At 51.0% G+C, this 20,835-nt stretch overlaps 7 protein-coding genes across 7 annotated transcripts; 3 read left to right on the forward strand and 4 right to left on the reverse strand.

Annotated features, from left to right (window-relative positions):
- Window positions 1–489: 489 nt before the first annotated feature.
- On the reverse strand, window positions 490–2,710 carry TRIVIDRAFT_29924 (uncharacterized protein; the record flags this gene model as incomplete). Its single annotated transcript, XM_014103288.1, has 8 exons — window positions 490–651; window positions 718–780; window positions 837–895; window positions 955–1,049; window positions 1,111–1,658; window positions 1,727–1,826; window positions 2,059–2,233; window positions 2,326–2,710. The coding sequence occupies 8 exons, from the start codon at window positions 2,708–2,710 to the stop codon at window positions 490–492; spliced, it is 1,587 nt and encodes a 528-aa protein (XP_013958763.1).
- A 1,167-nt stretch (window positions 2,711–3,877) lies between these two features.
- On the forward strand, window positions 3,878–6,567 carry TRIVIDRAFT_30821 (glycoside hydrolase family 2 protein; the record flags this gene model as incomplete). Its single annotated transcript, XM_014103768.1, has 2 exons — window positions 3,878–4,407; window positions 4,485–6,567. The coding sequence occupies 2 exons, from the start codon at window positions 3,878–3,880 to the stop codon at window positions 6,565–6,567; spliced, it is 2,613 nt and encodes an 870-aa protein (XP_013959243.1).
- A 640-nt stretch (window positions 6,568–7,207) lies between these two features.
- TRIVIDRAFT_61347 (uncharacterized protein) lies at window positions 7,208–9,010 on the reverse strand (the record flags this gene model as incomplete). The annotated part of the gene is made up of 7 exons (XM_014103289.1): window positions 7,208–7,221; window positions 7,257–7,751; window positions 7,788–7,950; window positions 8,009–8,142; window positions 8,490–8,651; window positions 8,788–8,820; window positions 8,974–9,010. 7 exons carry the CDS (start codon window positions 9,008–9,010, stop codon window positions 7,208–7,210), a joined length of 1,038 nt encoding a protein of 345 aa, XP_013958764.1.
- Window positions 9,011–10,399: 1,389 nt separating this feature from the next.
- Window positions 10,400–12,524, forward strand: TRIVIDRAFT_168433 (uncharacterized protein; the record flags this gene model as incomplete). The annotated part of the gene is made up of 1 exon (XM_014103290.1): window positions 10,400–12,524. One exon carries the CDS (start codon window positions 10,565–10,567, stop codon window positions 12,362–12,364), a length of 1,800 nt encoding a protein of 599 aa, XP_013958765.1.
- Window positions 12,525–13,764: 1,240 nt separating this feature from the next.
- On the forward strand, window positions 13,765–15,176 carry TRIVIDRAFT_30675 (uncharacterized protein; the record flags this gene model as incomplete). Its single annotated transcript, XM_014103291.1, has 2 exons — window positions 13,765–13,901; window positions 14,000–15,176. The coding sequence occupies 2 exons, from the start codon at window positions 13,765–13,767 to the stop codon at window positions 15,174–15,176; spliced, it is 1,314 nt and encodes a 437-aa protein (XP_013958766.1).
- On the reverse strand, window positions 14,564–17,478 carry TRIVIDRAFT_208534 (uncharacterized protein; the record flags this gene model as incomplete). The annotated part of the gene is made up of 3 exons (XM_014103292.1): window positions 14,564–16,448; window positions 16,515–16,793; window positions 16,977–17,478. The coding sequence occupies 3 exons, from the start codon at window positions 17,476–17,478 to the stop codon at window positions 15,604–15,606; spliced, it is 1,626 nt and encodes a 541-aa protein (XP_013958767.1).
- Window positions 17,479–18,127: 649 nt separating this feature from the next.
- Window positions 18,128–18,971, reverse strand: TRIVIDRAFT_199169 (uncharacterized protein; the record flags this gene model as incomplete). Its single annotated transcript, XM_014103293.1, has 2 exons — window positions 18,128–18,277; window positions 18,795–18,971. 2 exons carry the CDS (start codon window positions 18,969–18,971, stop codon window positions 18,128–18,130), a joined length of 327 nt encoding a protein of 108 aa, XP_013958768.1.
- Between the last annotated feature and the right edge of the window lie 1,864 nt (window positions 18,972–20,835).

Here is a 20,835-nt window from a genome sequence, read left to right on the forward strand (position 1 = left end):
ACTCTATACAAAGCCACGGCTTGTTGTGGCAAAAGTTCTTTTCCTTTCCTTATCTTTTACCCATCAGTACTCTTTAGACGGTTGATTTCGAGATTTGATTCCCAATTAAATTCTACAGTGTCCTCAGATATACATTGACACACTGATAGGGGCTTAGCTGTTGTCCAGTAATACAAATACCCTTGAATTCCCTTATATAGCCTAATTCTCACCCTCGAGTTCCATCAGCGGGTCTCCGTTTCCGACGGATATTCCCACCTGAAGCGCGTCATTGGTCTAGGGGTTAGGATTCAACTCTTCCATTCTAAATCGAAAAGTTGAGGCCCGGATTCGAGTTCCGGATGACGCATTTTTTGCTTTTTGCCCAAATTTACTCTACGGCACACCTCATTCACTTAGCACAATATCGAGGCTTCAAGAATCCCCTTTTTTTCACAGCTAACTTCATTCCATATACTGAAAATCCAAAGAAGCCACCTCTCCATTCTCTCAAGCCTCGTTCGCCTCAACATGCGTCACCTCTTCCTCAAAATCCGGGTTCTTGGCCCTCATCTGCGAAAGCACCGCGGCTGAAGCGCCGGTTGAAGCACCACCGCCCACCTTGGCTTCCTCGCCGTCGAAGTACTTGGCAATCTCTTCCAAGGGAGTGTTCTAAAGAAAAGGCTAGCGTCAGCATATATAAACATGAACATGAGCGAGGGTTGCTTGAGACCATACCTTTGTTTCCACCCAGAGAAAGTAGACGACGACGAAGATGACGCAGAGAAACACATCGTAAAACTACATTGGCCGCCGTTAGACTGATGTAACATGACAGTTGTGGCATTCCAACTTACAATGTAGAATCTCCATCCCTGAGACTCGATGCCTACGGGGTTGATGTACTGGTTGAGCACTGGTACAATCATCAGCCAACAAAAACCTTGCAATGGTAAGAGTGATATGTGTACTTACATGACGAACTGACACCGAAAAATGTAACGTTGAGACCCTTGGCGCGAATCTCATATGGCAGAATCTCAATGGGATACGCCAACACCAGACCTTGCCTAAACACTCCCATCATTAGCATTGTCCAGCATGGATATCAGATACATCGCTCAAACTTACCATCCACAGTTGAATGCCGTGTAAAACAAAAAGATCATGACAATGACGCCCTTTGCATCAGCACCATCTCCCGTAATGTTATATCGCGCCGAAAGAATCGTCCACAACACAAAGCACACAATCATCGACCCCGTACTTCCCAACACCATCTTCCTACGTCCAAAGCGGTCGATGTTAAATGCCGCCCAGATAGCCACAATGAAGTTCCAGATCTGCAGCCCGCCATTCAAACCCGCCTGCTCGGCATTCTTGGTGATGCCAATCGTCTCCAGCACAGGCACTAGATAATAGGACACCAGGCCGTTGCCGCACCACTGCGAGAAGAAGCCCTGCAGATAGCAGATGAGGGTACGCTTGCGGTTGCCTGGCGTGCTGACGAGGTCGAGCCAACCGCTCTTAGAAGCAAACTCGCGCTCCAAGGCCAGTGTCTCCTTGATTTCGGTGAAGGAGGTCTGGACGAAATCGGTGCGCTCGCCGTTGCCATGAAACTTAACCAGAATGTCGAGGGCTTCTTCGTGGCGGTCCTTTGCAATGAGGAAACGAGGGCTCTGGTTTCGTCATGTTAGACAAGTTGGCTGGTAGATAAAGATGGAAAATACGGTATTAAGATATTTACCTCTGGCAAGAACCAAATAAACATGATCTGCACAATGGCAGGGAAAGCCTGGATAATAGACGGAATGCGCCAGGCCCACTCACTGTCAATATTAATAGTGCTATTTTCGTCAGTTCTTAATATCGTTATCCCATCTAAGCTTTATAAATAGAGTGATTGACTATCCGGCACCATGGGTCCAAAATCTGTGGATAGTGATAATAGCAGATAGTAGAAGAGGATAGAGAGAGTAGAAGAGGATAGAGAGAGTAGAAGAGGATAGAGAGAGTAGAAGAGAGTAGAAGAAAGCAGAGAGAGTAGATGAAAGTAGAGAGAGCAAAAGTGATACGTACCCAAAGGTCACCCACGCGGCAACAATAGATCCAAAATACCACGTCGAGTTGTAAATCGCCGTAATCGTGGCTCGATGTTGCGTATGAGCAAGTTCAGTCACCATGAGAGGTGCACTCCCGTGGTCAATCATGACACCGAAGCCAACAATGAATCTTCCTGCAACAAACATGCCAACTATATCACACCGACCACGAAAGTCAGTTACACGGCGTGCTACTGGTAGGAATATCGATCAGGGGGGGAATGCTCAATCTTGTTCTTCTCACCATTGATACTAGCACTTTGAACAGCTACTCCAATGATAGCAATAATACTTCCAATCACAACGCCCCATCGTCTTCCCAACTTATCCGCAATTGTAGCAGGAAATGGGAATGGAATCACAGCAATCAGCTGTCCAAGCGCAAAAGCAAGGTTGTAAAACGCCAGCAACGAGCCACGAGGATGGTGGAAGTAGTTCTGCCACTGCCCGCTTGTCTGTAATGCGTTCATCATGGAGCCATCGTAGCCGTTGACCATAGAAGTCATGAGCGGCACAAGGAGTAAAAAGTATAGGTGCCGGAGACCTGGTTCGCGCCACCAAGTCACCTTTGGGAACTCTTTGTTGGCGAGTCTGAAGGTGGTGGACGGCGGAGCCGTTGACTTGAGCATGTTGGCGAACTTCATCGTCAAGTCACAATGGTTCGTTCTCATCAACTGTGGATTGAAAAGATGGGTGATCGACACCAGCTTGGACAAGATGAGGGCTCATGCATATCGGCTGCATCTCCGCAGTCATGACGGAGGTCTATATATACACACGAGGGAAGTATGGACGATCACACAAACAAAGGAGGGGAAGCATTTCATTCTCTGCCCATCAAGCCACTAACACTCTAAAGCTTCTCATGACTCTCATGGTCTGAAACTATCGACGATGCCCTCAGCTTCAAAAGAAGCCGGCAGTTAGTCCAGGTCAGCAAGTGGGGGAACCCCGTGCTTGAAATCGACTACAATAGCCATGAGCCGACCCCGGCACCGGACTTTATCACCTTGGCTTTAAGGATCGTCAGTGTATACTCCAAGTTGAGATGGTACCTTGTTGCCAAAGTGACAGCGCCAACAACAGCTCTAGCCCGAATATATTTGTCTAGCAAATCTGTCTAGCGCAGTGGCTGGCGACGGTTCTTTGATATAAGCGCTACAGACATTGTCGATAGGCCTTTTAAACGTTTACCCCCGAGCTGCCACGAGAGCAAGTAAACCCCATCATGGACGAGCAGAATCTGGGGAAACTCGCGCTTGGATGTTAAAATAGTCTGGGGAATGCTGGCCAAGTGGAGATTTGAAGGTGCTTTAGCCGGTTAGTTGGAAAAAGTGTGGAGTTGGACTGCCGGTGGTGCGTCCATCGCCAACTCGGCTATTTTCCCAAAATGTTCAGTAGGCGAAGACTGACAACCTTCAGAATATCGTCGTATTAGGATCCCTTCCCAATGGGACGACGACTCAGGAACTCGCGGCGTAGCACATGGTTCGGTTCGTTAGAGATGTGGATGATGCGGGGGAGCTTTGATATCATGTTCACATGAAGCATCGCGAATAGTTGCCAAATGTGGGGGAAAGGCCATCCGAGATCGCATCGCATTTCTCCCATGTGTTATTAATTTTGTTTGGTAGGGAGGGACTGCAAGATAAGCACTATGAATCCTTAAAAGAGCAAATAATCACAAATCTCAACTCTTCTTATATCAGCTCAGCTGTCGGTCCCTGATCGTTGATCTTGCATAGCTCGAGCTGTCCCCAAAGAATTTTACACAAACCTCCATCTTAATATAAATCATGGCCACATATCTACGCACAGACGTCCATGACGGTTGGGTCTTCAAGCAAGCAGACAAGCCAGACTCGGACTTCCGACCCGTGGCCCAGTTTCCCACCGTCATCCATCTCGACCTATTACACCATAACCTGATCCCTGATCCGCCTAAAGACAGAAACAGCGAGCTGATCCAATGGGTCGGTGAGAAGCAATGGCTCTACAAGACTTCATTCATCTCACCGCAGGCCCCATCAAGCACCGGCAAGGTGTCTCATACAATGGTGTTCGATGGCCTTGATACATATGCCAAGATCAGTCTAAACGGCAAAGAGATAGCCAGCACCGCCAACATGTTTCTTCAATACCGTGTTGATGCCACAGAGGCACTGAAGCCAGCAGGTGAAGAAAACAGCCTCGAGCTTCTTTTCGACTCTGCGTTCTTGGAGGGCAAGCGCCTGGAAAAGGCACAAGGCTATAAGAACCTGTTCTGGAATGGCGATTCCTGCCGTATGAACGTCCGCAAAATTGGATGTCACTTTGGATGGGACTGGTGAGTTTTCATAGAGTTTGGCTTTGCATGGCAATGCTCAGTCCCTGTATTCATTGACTGACCGTGACAATTACTAGGGCACCAACGCTGCTAACTTGTGGCCCGTGGCGACCCATTTACCTCGAGTCATTTGTAACACGTATCGCCGACGTGAACATTGATATTGATGTTGCAGACTCGCTAGATGTTGCAATTGTGACTGTCACGCCAGAGTTGCAGGGCCACGATGGCAATGATAAGTCGGTCCAGGTCAGCATCAGCAGTCCAGATGGAGAAGCTGTTTTCACTGGCAATGGGAGCAGCAGTGCGACCCTCAAAGACCCCAAACTGTGGTATCCAGTCGGCTATGGAAAGCAGCCGCTGTACACGGTGACAGCTACTCTGGGTGACCAGCAGGTCGTCCGCAAAGTTGGTATCCGTCATCTACGTTTGGTCCAGCGACCTCTCGAGAACGGAGCTCCAGGAACAACCTTCTTCTTCCAGGTCAACCAGATCCCCATCTACTGCCGCGGTGCTAACTGGGTGCCTGGAGATACCTTCTTGCCGAGGATCAATGCGAAGCGCTATCGTCAGTGGATCGAGCTGGCTCTCCACGGTAACCAGAACATGATTCGCGTGTGGGGAGGAGGTCTTTACGAAGATGACTCTTTCTATGAGATTTGCGATGAGCTTGGAATTCTCATATGGCATGACTTTCAGCTCGGGTGCGGTGTTTATCCTGTCTCCGACTTTATGACCAACACCATCCGTGAGGAAGCCATTTACAACCTCAAGCGACTGCGACACCACCCATCCATCGTCTTGTGGTGCGGAAACAACGAGGACCACATGTTTGCGGAGCTGCATCACCTTGAATACGACATCAACGACAAGAACCCAGATAATTGGCTCAAGACGAACTGGGCAGCACGCTGGTATTACGACAAGATGCTCCCCGATATCTGTGCCGAGCTCGTTCCTCGTGTCCCTTACCACAACTCATCTCCCTGGGGCGGCACATACAGTAATGATCCAACTGTTGGAGACATCCACTCTTGGAGAGTATGGATGGCAGATCAGCCGCGCTACCCGTACCAAGACTATGAGAAGCTCACCGGCCGCTTTGTGAGCGAGTTTGGTATGAAGTCATCGCCTTCTGTTCACAGCGTCCGCCAGCTCATAACCGATCCTGCGGAGAGACACCCCCAGTCTCGTACTTTTGACAATTGGTTCTGCGCGCCAGAAGACCAGCGCACTCTGTCAATGTACTTGATTGACAATCAAAAGTACGACATTGCCTCTCTGCAGGCATATGTATACGCTACTCAGCTCAACCAGGCCGAGGCAACCGACTACTCGCTGCGTCCTTTCCGGCGCCTCTGGAAGGGCCCTGGACAAGAGGAATGCGCTGGTAGCCTAATTTGGCAGCTTAACGACTGTTTCCCAGCCGCGAGTTGGTCTTTGGCCGATGCGTTCCTCCGCCCTAAGCTGGCTTACTTTGTTGCCAAAAGAGATTTTGCGCCCATCATTGTTGGGTGCGCAAGAACGACGGTAGAGCATCCTGCCGATGAGTTCACTCGTGTATTCGTAGAACGCGTTACCTCGGCGGATGTTTGGGCCAGCAACTGCACCACCTCCGAGGTCAAGTTGACCATCACGGTAGCCTTCTACTCCGTCTTGGATGGCAAACTGCTCGCCTCCAAATCTGAAGAAGTAACTCTACCACCAAATCGCTCGACGGAGCTACAAAAGGTCAATTTTGATGAAAAAGAATGGGGAGTCAAGCAAGAGTCTGTAGTCGTCGCTACGAAGCTCACCAAGAATGGAGATGTGCTGGCCCGCTATGTCAACTTCCCACAGCCGTTGAGACATCTCGATTTTTCCGCTGCGGAGGTTACCGTTACCAAGAAAGAAATTAATGATTCGACCAGATCATTCGAACTTGCCGTCTCGGTCATGAATGGTGCAGCTAAGGGTGTAGAATTGATGATTGACACTTTGGATCCGGATGTTGCAGACAGCTATGTCTTCAGTGACAATGCCTTGGATCTTGTTCCGGGTGAAGAGCAGATTGTAACTGTTACTGCTGTCGCTGGTACGAAAGCCGATCTTGAGAAAGTCAAAGTAGTGGAGCAACATTATGGTTCTGTGGCCACAAAACAGAGTCTTGTGTTGATGTAATAAAGCCAGCTATGTTTAAGGGTATCTCTGTCTGTGCGCCTGCCTGAGTTAGTGATATTTCTTCAATAGTATTGGTAAAGTAGATACAAAAATAAAACTCACGTTTACATGATCTAAGCTCTCAATCAGTTAGGCACCTCATTCCACGTCTGCTTTAGCTTTTCAACTGTTTGGGTTACATCCCAAGTGGTCTCAACTTGGATACGATGTAGTAGATCCAATAGGTGAGACTGAGATTTACCATCTCTTAGCGTGCGACCACCTATTTATCCAGTTAGTCGATGCCCGTTTACATATCATTGAGAGGCCTTCATTATTCGGTATATACGAAATTAGGTGACCGGTCAATGTACTCACAATATGCTAATATTTCTGCAGCATTCACCAGGGCTCCAGGATATCGACACTCCTTATACAAAAATAATCCACGGACAATTCCACAGACCTGAACAGTATGCTTGACAGCTTCTGCCTAGAGAGATGAATGTCAGGAAAGAGCAGTGAAGAGGATACTGTACTGTTATAAACTAACGATATCTGCACTCTCTGTGTTCGCGTCGCTTGACTGATTGGACAGTATAAAAATGACTCTGCAAAGATGGAAGAATTGCATTGCCACATCTGGCAGACAGCTCAAGAGTTAGATGACATATCCTAGATCAGGTTAGAGAGAAATTAAAATGACTAACTGTGCCAAATGCATGTGTACGTGATCGCTGGAAATGGATGATTGTCGATAACCACGGACAGTGGATTGAATGTATCAGGGAGTCTCTGCTGCCAGCTGTTCACAAGAGTGACTAGCATCTCCTGATGCGCAGAAGCTACTGTGGAAACGCGCGAATCAAAGTAGTGGTTGATTACTCGTGCAGTGACCCAGATGATGTTATTCGCCCAATCATCGTCCGTATCTCCGTCAAAGACGACGTAGTATGTTCTATCCGAGGTGTCAATATTGGTCGGGGAGCAGCCGCGGAGAGCGGTTAGTATCTCCTGGCGAACATATGTCCAGAATGCAGTATGCTTGAGACTTCCTGGACCAAACTTATTTGCGTTGTGGCTAAATAGAGAGAGAGACCCTCGCAAGTGCCGCTGCAGGTCAACTTCAGCACTGCGGTCGCTAAGCATTTCATGCATTCGTAGAATGACTGTCGACAGCGCCAATGCACTCTCAGATGCACAGGCTATATCTTGTAATGCAGCGATAAGCCGGCACACACAGCTATAGTGGTATTCATCTGCTACGAGGGGGCTGAAATCCTGGTCAGAGCGGCTCAGATACCGCGCCGAAAATGCAAAGATTGCGTCGAGAAGCATAGGACATTTCATGGCCAGTTGAGGTACAGAGGCTGAGAAGTGATGTCTTGGATCATTCAACGCTAACTGTATATCAAGTATCAGTGGCCATTCTGTAAGCGTAAGTCCTCACAAAAGTGCTTACCCATCCGCTTAGATGCTCAGTGTAGACAGTTAGCAGACGCGCTTCTCCTGGATCTCTTAAGGGTCCTCGTAGCTGTGGAAGGTATATGGGCAGCGTTGAATTTAGAGCTTCTGCTAGGCTTCCAATAGGAGTGCCTGTAGTTTGGCTATCCGAAATATCTTCAAAAAGGAAATGAGACACCGGAGGAAGGGATATATGGAAGAACCCGGGCTCCGTTTCTGTTTGGCTAGAAAACTGAGATGCTCTTGGGGAGTTTGGCTGATCGCCTTATCGATGTAAGTATGGGGGAACAAGTCGTTGTTTGTAGAAGGACTATTCTCACCCGGCGTGCTAATTCGAAATGCAGCTGCGCTTCCTCCTATTTTATGACGGTCTCGGCTGATTCTACGTGATTTCCGTCGTACATGATGGGCAAACCGCACTTGAAGGAATAGATTAGCTTGGCCCAAGTGCCAGAGATGTTTAGGATAACTGAACTTACAGGGAGACGGAATGTTGACCCAGACATGATCTGCTGGAAAGTCGAAATAGTCACTTTCTTCCAAGACAATTTCATTTGGATGGTCGGGGCTAGCTGCCCTAGGAAACGAACACGACCGGCCAGCTATCTCGCAGCGCCTGCACTCTGGTCTACGTTCGTCGCCTTCGTAGTGTCAGCATAGGAGTAGACAAAGAAAGTCGCACGACGTCATTGATAGAGAAGGGAGATAACAAATTCGATAATTAAGAGAGAGTAAGAGGATCGCCAAGAATAATAGGGCTGCCCTGCATTAGCTTACACTTGACGTGACGTTTCCTGCATGTTAGGCTGCCGCCGATTTAGTCAGTCGGTAGTGAAAATGATATACCAAGCCAACAAGGTATTTTGCAGTTTGGAGCACTGGAGTAAGATTCCATACCATCCTATACCTTCATATTAGAAAATGGGATTTAAAGTGCGTCACAGCCACGAGATTTGCATTTACCTGTCTTGACACGCTTCTGGGCAGTGCTTGTGGCCATGGTGAAACAATAAAAGCAAGCGCAGAGAAGCCGAGATGGATCAACTAGATCATCTCACTGAAACGCTTATATATAATAAAATATTAACAAAGGGGAAATAGACAAGGGCTTGGAGAGGGGATTAGATGTGTTGGCCGTCTAGAGTTAGATGAATATATGAAGCCAACATGAAGACTGAAGACTGAAGTCGAAGAAGAGTGATGCACGGCAATAGAAGCCCCGCAGCAGCTGTTATTCCCCACGCAGGCGCTGAGCACTAGTGAGGCTAGCGGTGCTGAAGATTGTGGAGAAGAGCAAGACATTGCGCTTTGATGATGTTGGGTGCATGTAGTATGTAGATTATAGAGCCCTGTTGAGAATACGGTGTCTGTGTTGAGTTTTATTGATATTGGATGCGATTCATTTGCATGATTTGATATGCATCGTGAAACAAACTCTAATCGTGCGGAAGGATGGAATACGAAGCGCCCTTTAGGTTGGTACCTGGGCTGTGGCAAGGCCGGCTAATTTAGAGTTCCGGGTCCCTGTAACATCAGCCTCTCGCTAACCATTACAAGCACCATCAACACCATCAACAACATCAACAACATCAATAAACACCCGCGCCTTGGAGCACCAAGCAAATGAGGCTGGGCCGTTTTGTATCTACATGTACAAAACTCACAGGACCCAAATACATACCAGATAAAAGTAGCACACAATGTTGGAAATATGCAAAAAAAGAAGAATCCATCCGACTCTCCACATGCCGTATAGGGTAAGTTTCAAGGTTGTGCACGCCAGCCAATAGCCGCTCAACGTCATGGGTGCAAAAGGATCAAATCAATTTCATGGATCAGTGGAGGGGCACCTCAAACTCAATGGAGCTGCTGCAGCAACGCGTCGCCTCACAGCCCAGCCTGATGCTGCTGTCCTGTCCTGGTAGCACGACATCCCATATTATAGCGCCTTGCGCCCAAGAATTGCCTTGCAAACCACCCATCACCCAACGTCATCCGCCTCACTCCTTGTCCTTGTCCCACAGCCATGACGGCCTGCGTCTCTGGCGCAAGGTTGCCTTGTTAGCATTTCATCGCATTTCGTCGCATTTCATTTCACTTCATCTTGGCGCATCTCATCTCATCTCAGTTTCGCTGCAGTTCATGCCATCACCAGTAGCTGCATACACACAAGATTAGCGCTACTCATCTCGGCACAACAACACTCAAACACCATCCATACACAATGCGAGGAGAGCCCGAGCCCGAGAGCGACTGGTCGTCGTCGGGCAGCGAGTCACCGCCGCCAGCTCCAGCTCCTCCCCGAGCTCGTCCTCATGCTCACAATCGTGCTCAATCTTATGCGCCAGCCCCTGTCTCTGCTGCAGAACCGCATCATGGCCATGCGCCACCACCCGCGAGACGCCTGAGCATCGCAGGCCGTTTGCTGGGCTCTCTCAACCAAGTGCGCGCGCAAAACAGGGAGAACAGAGAGAACAAGGAGAGAGCCAGAAATGAGCCGCCGCCGCCGCCCCCTGAGAAGAGGCGCTCTTCCGTCGCCGATAAGTCGTCGCCCATGGCGCGCATTCGATCGTGGCTGGATACATGCAATGGCCAGCATAACCACCACTGCGGCGGCGATGAGCCTGACACCACCACCTGGCGCCCTGTCTATCTCGTCGACTCTGTTGAGCGATGCTTGGTCAAGGCCAAGCCGACAGATCGCTATCTTGCCTTGAGCTATGTCTGGGGCCCGCTGAATCCGCGTCGAGGAGGCCCCAATGTCGTGGTGCAGCTGCTCAAGTCCAATATTGAAGCGTTTCAGTCGGGCCTCCCAGAGGTGGACATTCCCGAAACTATTCTCGACGCCATGTATCTGGCAAGGAAACTGGGCTTCCGCTACCTGTGGGTTGATCAGCTATGCGTTGTCCAAGACGACGAGGTGGACAAGGACAACCACATTCGACACATGCCCTACATCTTTGCGAATTCGTATCTCACAATCGCCGCAGCTTATGGCGACCTCTATACCGGTCTTCTACCCATTAGTCCAAGGCGCCAGCGCGACTCTAAGGCTGGTGGCAGCAGCAAGGATCACAACGAACTGCTGCGGCAGTCCAAGTGGAACACTCGCGGTTGGACCTTGCAAGAGCTTCTCTACTCGCGCCGCACTGTTTTCTTCTTTCAGGATGCAGTGACATGGGAGTGTCACTGCGAACTTTGGCAGAAAAGCTCCTTGAATATCATGCCGAAGCTACGAGGCAGTAGCCGGAATGAGTGTATTAACCGCCTCTCTTCTGCCATTCTTGGTTATCAACATCCCCCATGGCCTGACCTGGACGAATACGCTCGCATCGCAGCCGACTATAGCGCAAGGAGGGTGACAAACGTCGAGGACACTTTGAGAGCATTCTCGGGCATCACTTCCATGCTCTCACGTACATTTTCAGACGGCTTCATGTATGGCATGCCGCTCATGTTCCTCGACGTTGCTCTGCTTTGGCGCCCACAGGCATCAATACGACGGAGGGCACCACCGCGGGCCCCCTTTCTTCCATCTTGGTCTTGGATGGGTTGGTGGTTTGATGGTGTGCCTGTTGACTTGGTTTTATGGAAAGCTGCGGCTGATTACGTCGAAGAGACAAGCCCGACAAAAGTAGGACCCAACTCTAAACGGTTTCAATCCATGCAAACTTTCAGGATAAAACCCACTGTCACCTGGAATCTTACAGACAGAGCTTCCACAGTTACCGTGAACAACAATGGGCTGAGATATCGAGATCTCCGGTCCCGCAAAAATGCTGGAATACAATTGCCCCGTGGTTGGTCAAGAAGTGGACCGTCTTTCAAACATGAGAGCGACCGTGATACCATTTTCAAGTATCCTGTGCCAGTTATAGACCCTCCAAAAGATGGGCAGCACGCGCCAACAACCGCAGAGCAGACCTTCCCGGGACCGCTCTTGTCTTTCAAAACGGCTGCTGGCCTCTTTGACGTCGATCTTGCCGATACCATGGCACCCAAAGACCATTCAAATCCTCAGCTTGGCATCGGAAACATTTGGAGCAAGTCTGGTAAATGGATCGGCGAATTTCGAGCCCACGACGCGTGGATCGGCGTCCAGACGTCCAACTATGACGGAGGCGAAAAACTCGAGTTCATCGCCATTAGCACAGGAATAGAGCGCAAGGGCTCCTTCATATTCACGCCGGAGCGATTCGAAGAGAACAAAGATGCGGACGGCATACTGGATTTTGTCAACGTACTCTGGGTTGAGAGAATTGGCAGTGTTTGCTACAGAAGGGGCATTGGGCATATTTTGCTCAAGGCTTGGAATGCACAAGTAAGAGACCAAGTGGATATTGTTCTCGGATAAGGGGTTTCCCCCAGAGAGACACTATGGCATCCCTAGCGAGGGGAATGCGAGGCGTGGCGTTTGGGAGTCTGATTCGCTGAATCTTGGACCGGCGGAGTGGTGAATGTCGTTACCTGTTCTGTGCTCACATTTGTTCTTTATTATTTACTTCATGTTCGATATGTCCACCTTTTACGATATGTGTAACCGGGACATTGGCAGGCGGTCTCAAGAAACCTAGTAGCTAGCAGGGAGTTTGATTTTTCATTCGATTCTCCCTAATGTTGTCATTCTAGACTCGAGATTGCAATCTACCGGTATAGCACCTTGAGTTGAGTGGCTGCTCGGCGTTTAGCAAGGGCATTAACCAAGCATATAACTGTTCCTTGGTGATATTATTGCTGCAGACGACGCTCAGAATACCTGCAACGAGATTTGGATATTTTGCATGTGGCAACCATGCATGACAAACATGCATTGCATCAAGTCTCCATCACGTGGAGGCTTGTAGCTCGGCCCTCTGAAGCACTCTAGTCTATGCTCATAAGGAGCTTACTAGGCCTATGAAAATATGCTTAGAGAGGACTGGATTGATTTATTTCATCAAGTTTGTATTAGATCACGGCTACCTTGTGTGACGTTATTACCGTGTACATCTATATATTGAAGTAGTTGCCGCTGGCAGTATCACAAGCCCAAGCCTTGTCCCACGGTGGCGTAGATGTTTTAGACAATGTGCTGTCACTTTGAACTCTAGATGAATGACATTTGTTTAATTATATTAAAAAATAGCCGGTTGGTGACAAAATCCCAGTCATTTACACGGACTGAGAGAGTAAGGCTGTCGCCATTGGAGGCGAGCTGCATTTCCCATGAAGCAGTACTCTCGAGTACCTCACAATCCACCAAGCCCGACGTGTGTCTTATGTAATGGCTAGGTACCTGCTACCCCAGGCTCCATCGACACTAAACCGCCCTGCAGCCTCAGCAGCCTTAGCGGTACCCTCCGCCTGACCAAGTCCGTCCCTAGCGGCCGCCCAGCTTACATGCTTCCTCAGACGTCAACGCCTCGAATCCTCCGTTACCAACGTCACGAGTTTGCTACAGCTCACGCGACCGACCCGCCAATGCCTGGATAGACAGGCCTGAGGGAATACACCCAAGTCCCTCCTCAATCTCCCACACCGAGACCCGAAGAAGCAGAAACACACAAAAAGGGTCGCCGACTACTAGCACCTAAGGTACTCGATACAAAGATAGGTACAGAGCTAAAACCGAGTGACGCCAAACACTCCGATAACGACCTTCCCCCGGGATCGTCATCGCCAAGGGGCTCAAAATCGAAAGAAACTTCTGCTCACAAGTAGCGGAACCTGTCAGAAAAGATGGCTTCGAGGCCGGAATACACGTCATTGGCGGATATGGAGGATAACGCAGCAGCCACGCACGAAGATTCGGCGCTGCTAGGAGGAGACGACGAGGACGGCAACGAGGTGCCCTTTTCGCGGATCGAATATGCCATCTTTTGCTTCCTCGGCATGGCCATGCTCTGGGCCTGGTAAGCACGAACGAAACTCCCGCGTCTTTCCTCCCAACGTGAAAATGTATAGGGCAAAAAAAAAAAAAAAATGCTAATGTATTTGTCCTTCTCATAAGGAACATGTTCCTCGCCGCCGCCCCGTACTTCGCCGCCCGCTTCGCCGGCGACTCCTGGATCGAAGCAAACTTCCAGTCCACCATCCTCACCGTCTCGACGCTCACGAACCTCGTCTCCGCCCTCATCCTCTCCCACATCCAGCACTCCGCCTCGTACCCCTTCCGCATCAACCTCGCCCTCGTCATCAACACCGTCATCTTCGGCCTCCTCACGGGCTCCACGGCCGTCTTCCTCGATGCCTCGCCGCGCCAGTACCTGGCCTTTGTGCTCACCATGGTGGCCTGTACCTCTTGGGCCGCGGGCCTGATGCAAAACGGCGCGTTCGCCTTCGCTGCCGGCTTTGGTCGATCGGAGTACATGCAGGCCCTCATGGTAGGCCAGGGCGTGGCCGGTGTCTTGCCTTCCATCGCGCAAGTCGTCTCCGTGCTGCTCTTCCCCCCCAGCAAGGAAAACACAGCTTCCGGCGAGGGCGCTGGGGAATCATCCGCCTTCTACTACTTCCTCGCCGCCGTCGTCATCTCCCTGGCGACCCTCGTGGCCATCATCCCCCTCGTCCGCCGACACAACCGCCTGGTGGCCGACCGTCTCACAGAGCACCTCGCCTCCTCCATGGCCAGCATCGAAGAGGCAGAGCGCGCCACCCGCAAGGTCGTCTCCCTGCTCCACCTCCTCAAGAAGCTCCGCTGGCTCGCCTTTGGTGTGGCCCTGGTCTTTGCCGTCACCATGTTCTTCCCCGTCTTCACCGTCAAGATCCTTTCCGTGCACAAGGACGGCGGACTCCTCTTCCAGCCGGCCGTCTTCATCCCCGTCGGCTTCCTCTTCTGGAACATTGGCGATCTCCTCGGCCGCATCGCCACCAGCCTACCCTTTTCGCTTTCCCACAGACCGGTTCTGCTCTTTGCGCTGGCCGTGGCTAGAATTGCGCTTCTCCCGCTCTACCTCCTCTGTAACATCAACGGCCGGGGAGCCATCGTCCCGAGCGACTTCTTCTATCTTTTCATCGTTCAACTTGTCTTTGGCTTGACTAACGGATGGGTTGGATCGAGCTTCATGATTGCTTCGGGAGAGTGGGTTGAAGACAATGAGCGAGAGGCTACTGGCGGATTCATGGGCCTGTGCCTGGTAGCTGGTCTTGCATCAGGAAGTTTATTGAGTTTCACGATATCTGACATTTAATCATCGGTTCACTGGTCATTGTAAAGGCGTTATTGTAATTGGGACTTGTGTGGTACTTAATTATAGATCTTTAAGGCAATTCAATTAAAAAGAATATAAAGCCATCTAATCTATCGCAAGTACAGCTGAAAGAAATATATACCGGCAATAATAGTATTTTATAAACCCAGTAAGACCAAAGTGCCGCCGTTCTGTGTTCCATGCGGCTTATCCTAGCACTTCCCATGACCCATTCGCTGCGTCCTCCAGGATGCATTCCCCCCTACCTTGATAGCCTTTTGACGCCCCTTTTTGAAAGTTCCAATGCAAGTTCTGGGGACAAGACAAAGAGAGAAAAAGAAAAAAGAAAAGGGGAAAGGATAAAGTAACCCGCCCACCAAAAAAGACCCAGACCGATTATATTTTCATAGTACAAGATTCGTCGTCCTCATCTGGGATCGCATCTCAGGGGGTTGTTATAAATAGAATCCGATAGTGCGCCTTCTATTTCTCTTTTAAAGGGCTCCAGGCCCTTGTGTAGTGCCGCAAGATCCGCCGTATGCCTGTATACCGTTTTCCCGGTCTTCGCAGAAGAAGGAAAGTCATTATTTTGGCAGTTAGAGTGCCTATTATGTTTCGTGGTATTCTCTTCCATAAGAAGAATGACTGCGTCTCCCGTACGAGGGTCCCCTGACCACTCTAGCGAGCACAGTGACGGCGGGTGATAGTATGAATCACCGCAAACAACCCAGTCGGCAGTATAGAAACCGCCTTCGATGAGGTCTTGTTCCGTGCCGCGCCAGTGGTTGAATTTCTTCTGGGGGTCTTTAAAGTCGAAGTCGCCAAACCGAAGTTTGATTTCCTCGCCGTCGCCAGAAGGAATTAATGCGAAGCACGTACAGTCGCGCAACGTCATGGCGACGACAAAATCCAAGTTGGTGGGGGGTAGCAAGGGCCCGGAGTGATCGAGGCTCTTTTGGCAGTCCCTCAGCTTTCGGATTGCCTTGTGGTGGATAATTTTATCAAGAATAGTCTGGAGACGTTTGTCGTCCTGTAGGTCGGAGAGTTGCGGAGCAATTCGGAAAGGTGACGCGACTTGCTGAGGACAGTCGCGATTTGCAAGCGCAATCGGACAGGGTCTCCTTTCAGGGCGCGGAGACTTGGCGCCAGGCGTTTTTAGATAGTTGCGAAGTTCCAGGGCACATTGCCTGCATCTGATGGCAGTTTTAGGGGCGCTGGGTGACTGAAGAAGCCATTTGGGTTTGAACTCGATAAGGATAGAACCATCGTCGCCTTTGGTAGAGTTGTTAGCACCAGGTCGCAAGACGTTGAAAGTAAGCATGTGGCTGCGTTACTCACCGTTGGGCCGCATGTCCTCCACAAGAAAGCCCCAAGAGGCGTGGCCAATGAAAGAGTTTTGAAATTTAGGCTTGCGTAGGTGGTTCATATCCCGAAGCATGGCGTTGAGATCGTCCACAATGCCGGACTTGTGCAGCACCACCAGCTCCTGAGACACGGCATGTTCGCCGAGGTGCGGCTGGATATCATGGACGAAGAATTCCTGTTGGCGGAGGTAATAGTCGGAGGGAGTTGGAGCGCGGCCAAGAGACGGGGCTTTGGCCACCCTCAGGAGTTTGCCTATGAGAAGAGGGCGCGAGTTAGCAAACAGCAGTTCCGCACCGGGCTTGTGTAACCACATCTTAGCGTAGGCGAATGGGTGCCTCGATGCTTTCGCAATGCAGGTTTGTGGGGTTCTTTGGCCATCAGGGCCATTCGTCGAGCGATTCCCGCCTCCCCGGAGACAGGACAGACCTAACGTACCTTGGAACTGCGCACCGACGCGGCTGCCTGGGGGCACTTTGATCTCGAAGACGGCATTGGCGGCGCCTTCGCCAACCAGCCTGACGGGCTTTGTGCCTCGTGGCAAGATGCTGACTAGAGGGTGATACGCGTTGTCGTTGTCGCCCATATCCAGATCGACGTCTTGGATTCGAAGCTGAGGGCGTTGTCCAGTCCGCGGTCGAGTCCGGGTTTGGTCGCAGTTGTCGTTGGCGTTGTGTTTCTTGTCGTCGTCGCAATCGCAGCTGAGGTCGCGCGAGCGGTCATAGCTCATGGCCCGCAACCGGGCCATGTCCGCCGAGCTGACTGCGACAGCCTCATCGTCAGAGTCCTCAGCCAGCGAGTCGGCATTGGAGGGCGATTCTCTGCCAGCATCGGAAAGGAAGTCGTCGTCGAAGCAGTCGCCGGCAACGGAGGAGCCGTGATTGGAGGCCGAATCTTCAACAAGATGGGGTGGCAGCTGCAAGAAGGTCTGCGCCTCCATGATTGGGACAGTCGCGGGCCCCGTCCTGCAGGCCCTGCTGCAAGGGCTGCAAGGCACTGAGTCGGGGGGTGTGATAGCGCTGTAGCCGCACGTCTCAGGGAGCACAGAGGCCGGGCCAGCGGTCGAGAGGCATGCGAGTTGGTAGATTAGGTATAGCAGTCGAAGGGAGCGTTAAAAGGTGAGACAGGGAAAAGCGATATCGCCGTAGGTGGGTTTCGATGTGCAGGCCGTAGTATAACTTGCGTATAACGTCTGTTAGGTCTGTTTTCCCCTTGGCTGTTGGTTTTTTTTCTTTGTCCTTTCTTTTCTTGCCCGGGATCCGATGTTGAATTAAACCGCTAAGAGTGGAGAGCTGAAGCAGCGGAGTTCTCCTTGCTTGGAAATTAGCTGTCGTATTAGGTTGGCGAAGGAGGACAGTCGACAGAGATTTTGCAGGAGATGTTGGTTGGGTCGAAGGGAGAAAGGGGGAGACGAGAAGTGGCTTGTCGATAGATTTAAAGTTTAAAGAAGTGACGGATCGAGGCCGCCCGCTATAGCCAGTTTATTAGGACGGGCTGCCAATCATCGACTTATTACGGCGCACCTTTTAGCACGAGTTACAGGCACAAGCACACGTATGTAGGGAGACGGAAGTAAATATACCAGACAGTCAGTCGTAGGACGTAGGAGTATTCGTAGGAGCGAGGCAAGGGAGGGCGGTAGTGTGTTCAGGTCGTCGGCATACTGTAGTGTGAGCGGGCGTGGCGCGGCCAGCCTGTGATCTGAGCTGCGAATCTGCCAACTGGGATCGGAATAGCTGCTAATAAGGCAGACACTAGTACGAACAGAATTATGTACTATTGCCATACGACCCCTGCGAGCTGGACGTACAGAATGTCGCAACGTCTACGTGTACTTGTGCAAGACACGGCCCAAACGGAGCATCGTGATGATCATGATGGCAAACGGTGGACTGTACGAGGCATCTCCCCCCCTTTGCATGTCTGGAGGTGGCGTCCAAAAGGCTCAGTCACTCAGACCCCTCGCAGGAAACGAGGGCAAAGCATCATATCACTGGGCAGACATAATAATATTGGGCCTTTTGTGCCGACTTGGCAGAGCGCAGCTGAAGTCGCATCCAGTGACGTGCATTTCCCCCCTTGGCTCCGCAGCACACGCTGGGCTCTTCCGGGCAACGGCAGAACCGAGAGCACGGTGGTGGTTGTTGCTAGAAGCACCATCTTCCAATCACAGCCGCCATGTCCACGCAGCTTGGCAGCTTACAGCCTACACAGCTGGGCAGGGCTGAAGCACCAGACTGCTTACTAGATACGTACGGAGTAGAAGAGAGGCTGATCGGGCTTCTGGCCATGGCGGTTGGATGCTGGGACGTCCATGCGGCCTCCCCTCCCCCGCCCAAGATCCTGACACGAACCGCTTCCTCCTCTGCTGCCTCGACCTGTCATGGCGCCCGGATCGCGAATGCCACCACCACATGTCACGATGCTAGACATGGTGGGCTGATGCTACATATAGCTGCACTCCTTCAGAATGCCGCTTTTGGCTTTATGCGCACAAGGTGCTAGTCGTTAGTGGTGCCGTTGTACCAAGATCAGTGTGCGCCTGACCGTGTACATGTATGCATGTATGACTCGGCTGCGGCGCATCACAGGGCACCAACGCAGCCTCGGGAGGCGCTTCCTTTCGTCTCGCCTCTATCTTGCCGCCATGCGCCTCAGCAGAGACTGTCCAGCATCTCCTGAGAGAGTGATGACGGGGTTTTGTAACTGTCAACGCAAAAAGGCAACATACCTACCCACTGTACTATGTACGTTCTTTGGGCCAGAAAATACGCACCTATCTTCTGTACTGTCGCTAATGGATATTAAACGGCAACCCCCTTGCCCCGGATTTACGGTCCCTGTGATGTCATTAGGGGGCCAGCCACATGCACTCAAAGATGCCTTGGATCCCCGCATGTGGCATGAAGATAACGTCGAGATGCAGGACACATTCCCCATAGAAACGTCAGCAAGCTGTTTCTGCTGTGCTACCAGTCCATGCAAGTACTTGCTTTAAGTACCTGGCCTCCGTGGTCGGGCCTCCAACCAGTTTACCTGCCCAAATTAATGCTCCGCATCTCTTAGTGGCTTCTCCATCTTCTTTTCTTCTGGGTCGTCTTCTTTTCGTTTTGGGAGTAGCCAAACCAACACCCTGGTGATTCCCAAGCGTTCCTGTGCGGAGTAGGCGAGGTAACGAAGCATTGATTGGGTCACCTACCTTGGTTAGATATGCGTGGAACTAAATTATCGCAGCTGTAATTTTTCTGCCTGCTACTACTCTCTGGTGGTGCAGCCTCAAATGATTGGATGTATTGGTATCAGCCACTATCGCCCTTCTTCCAGATCTGAAGATACAGGGTATTTGCCCCGAGTACCTAGAGATAGTACCGAGGCCAGCCAGGAAAATATCCTCAAGATGCTTAATTGCCAAGCTCGGCCAATCACTCTCTTCCCTCCCCAGCCTTTTGTGGAATATGATGTCTGGTGGACTGTTTGTACAGTGCGAGCATCGGGGATAGCGCATGATTTTCGTCCCGAAAAGTGCCTTGCGTCCTACTCCGACCTCTACCTGTATCTCCCGGCTGGTCTCCTCTAATGCCGAGTTTGGACAACTTAGCCGACATTAAGCAGCAATGCTAATATTAGCTCGTTTCGTCTCCTTATGCAGCTTGTAAAACTCAAAAGCGCGTCTTCACGGAAACATTGGCATTGATTGGTTTTGGACGTAAGGGCTGACGAGAAAAGACGTTCTACGCGTCTCCTCGCATCGTCCGCGTGAGCTCCTGTCTTGCTAGCTGTAAGGAGGGCCTCAATTCTTGCCACCCAGTGTTCGACACTCGCCCCCCCTCAAATGCACCCTAATTTGCCAGCTGTTGCAGATGCAGATCTTGGCCATCCATTCGCGCACTGGGCATGTACAGTATACGAGGGGGAGCTGCTGCAGTAAATTCCGGGCAGCCGATCGATAGGTTTGGCCGTCAGCTGATGATGAAAGAAGCAAAAAGCAAGTGCTCGCGATCAGGAGACATGCGCCGTCCAATTCGGCTAACGCTGCCGCTGGTTCGTTCTGGGACTGCATACACTTAGGCCTGCATATCAATACCTACCAGTAAGCGTGCAGTCATTGCTGATTGCGTTTGCCGTCTTGTTGCATCCTGTGTCTCCAGAGTGGGCAGATGGAAGCCCGGCTCGCGACATATTCTGCACAGTGCCGCCCGCACTGCACTTACACCTGTGGTGGATTTACATCCAGAGCCCGCGGACGAACCCGCCTACAGCGCCCCACTGGTCGACGGTCTAGCGGGTTGTTTCAGCG

Source organism: Trichoderma virens (genome assembly GCF_000170995.1).
Source record: "Trichoderma virens Gv29-8 chromosome Unknown TRIVIscaffold_4, whole genome shotgun sequence".
NCBI classification, from domain to species: Eukaryota; Fungi; Ascomycota; class Sordariomycetes; order Hypocreales; family Hypocreaceae; genus Trichoderma; species Trichoderma virens.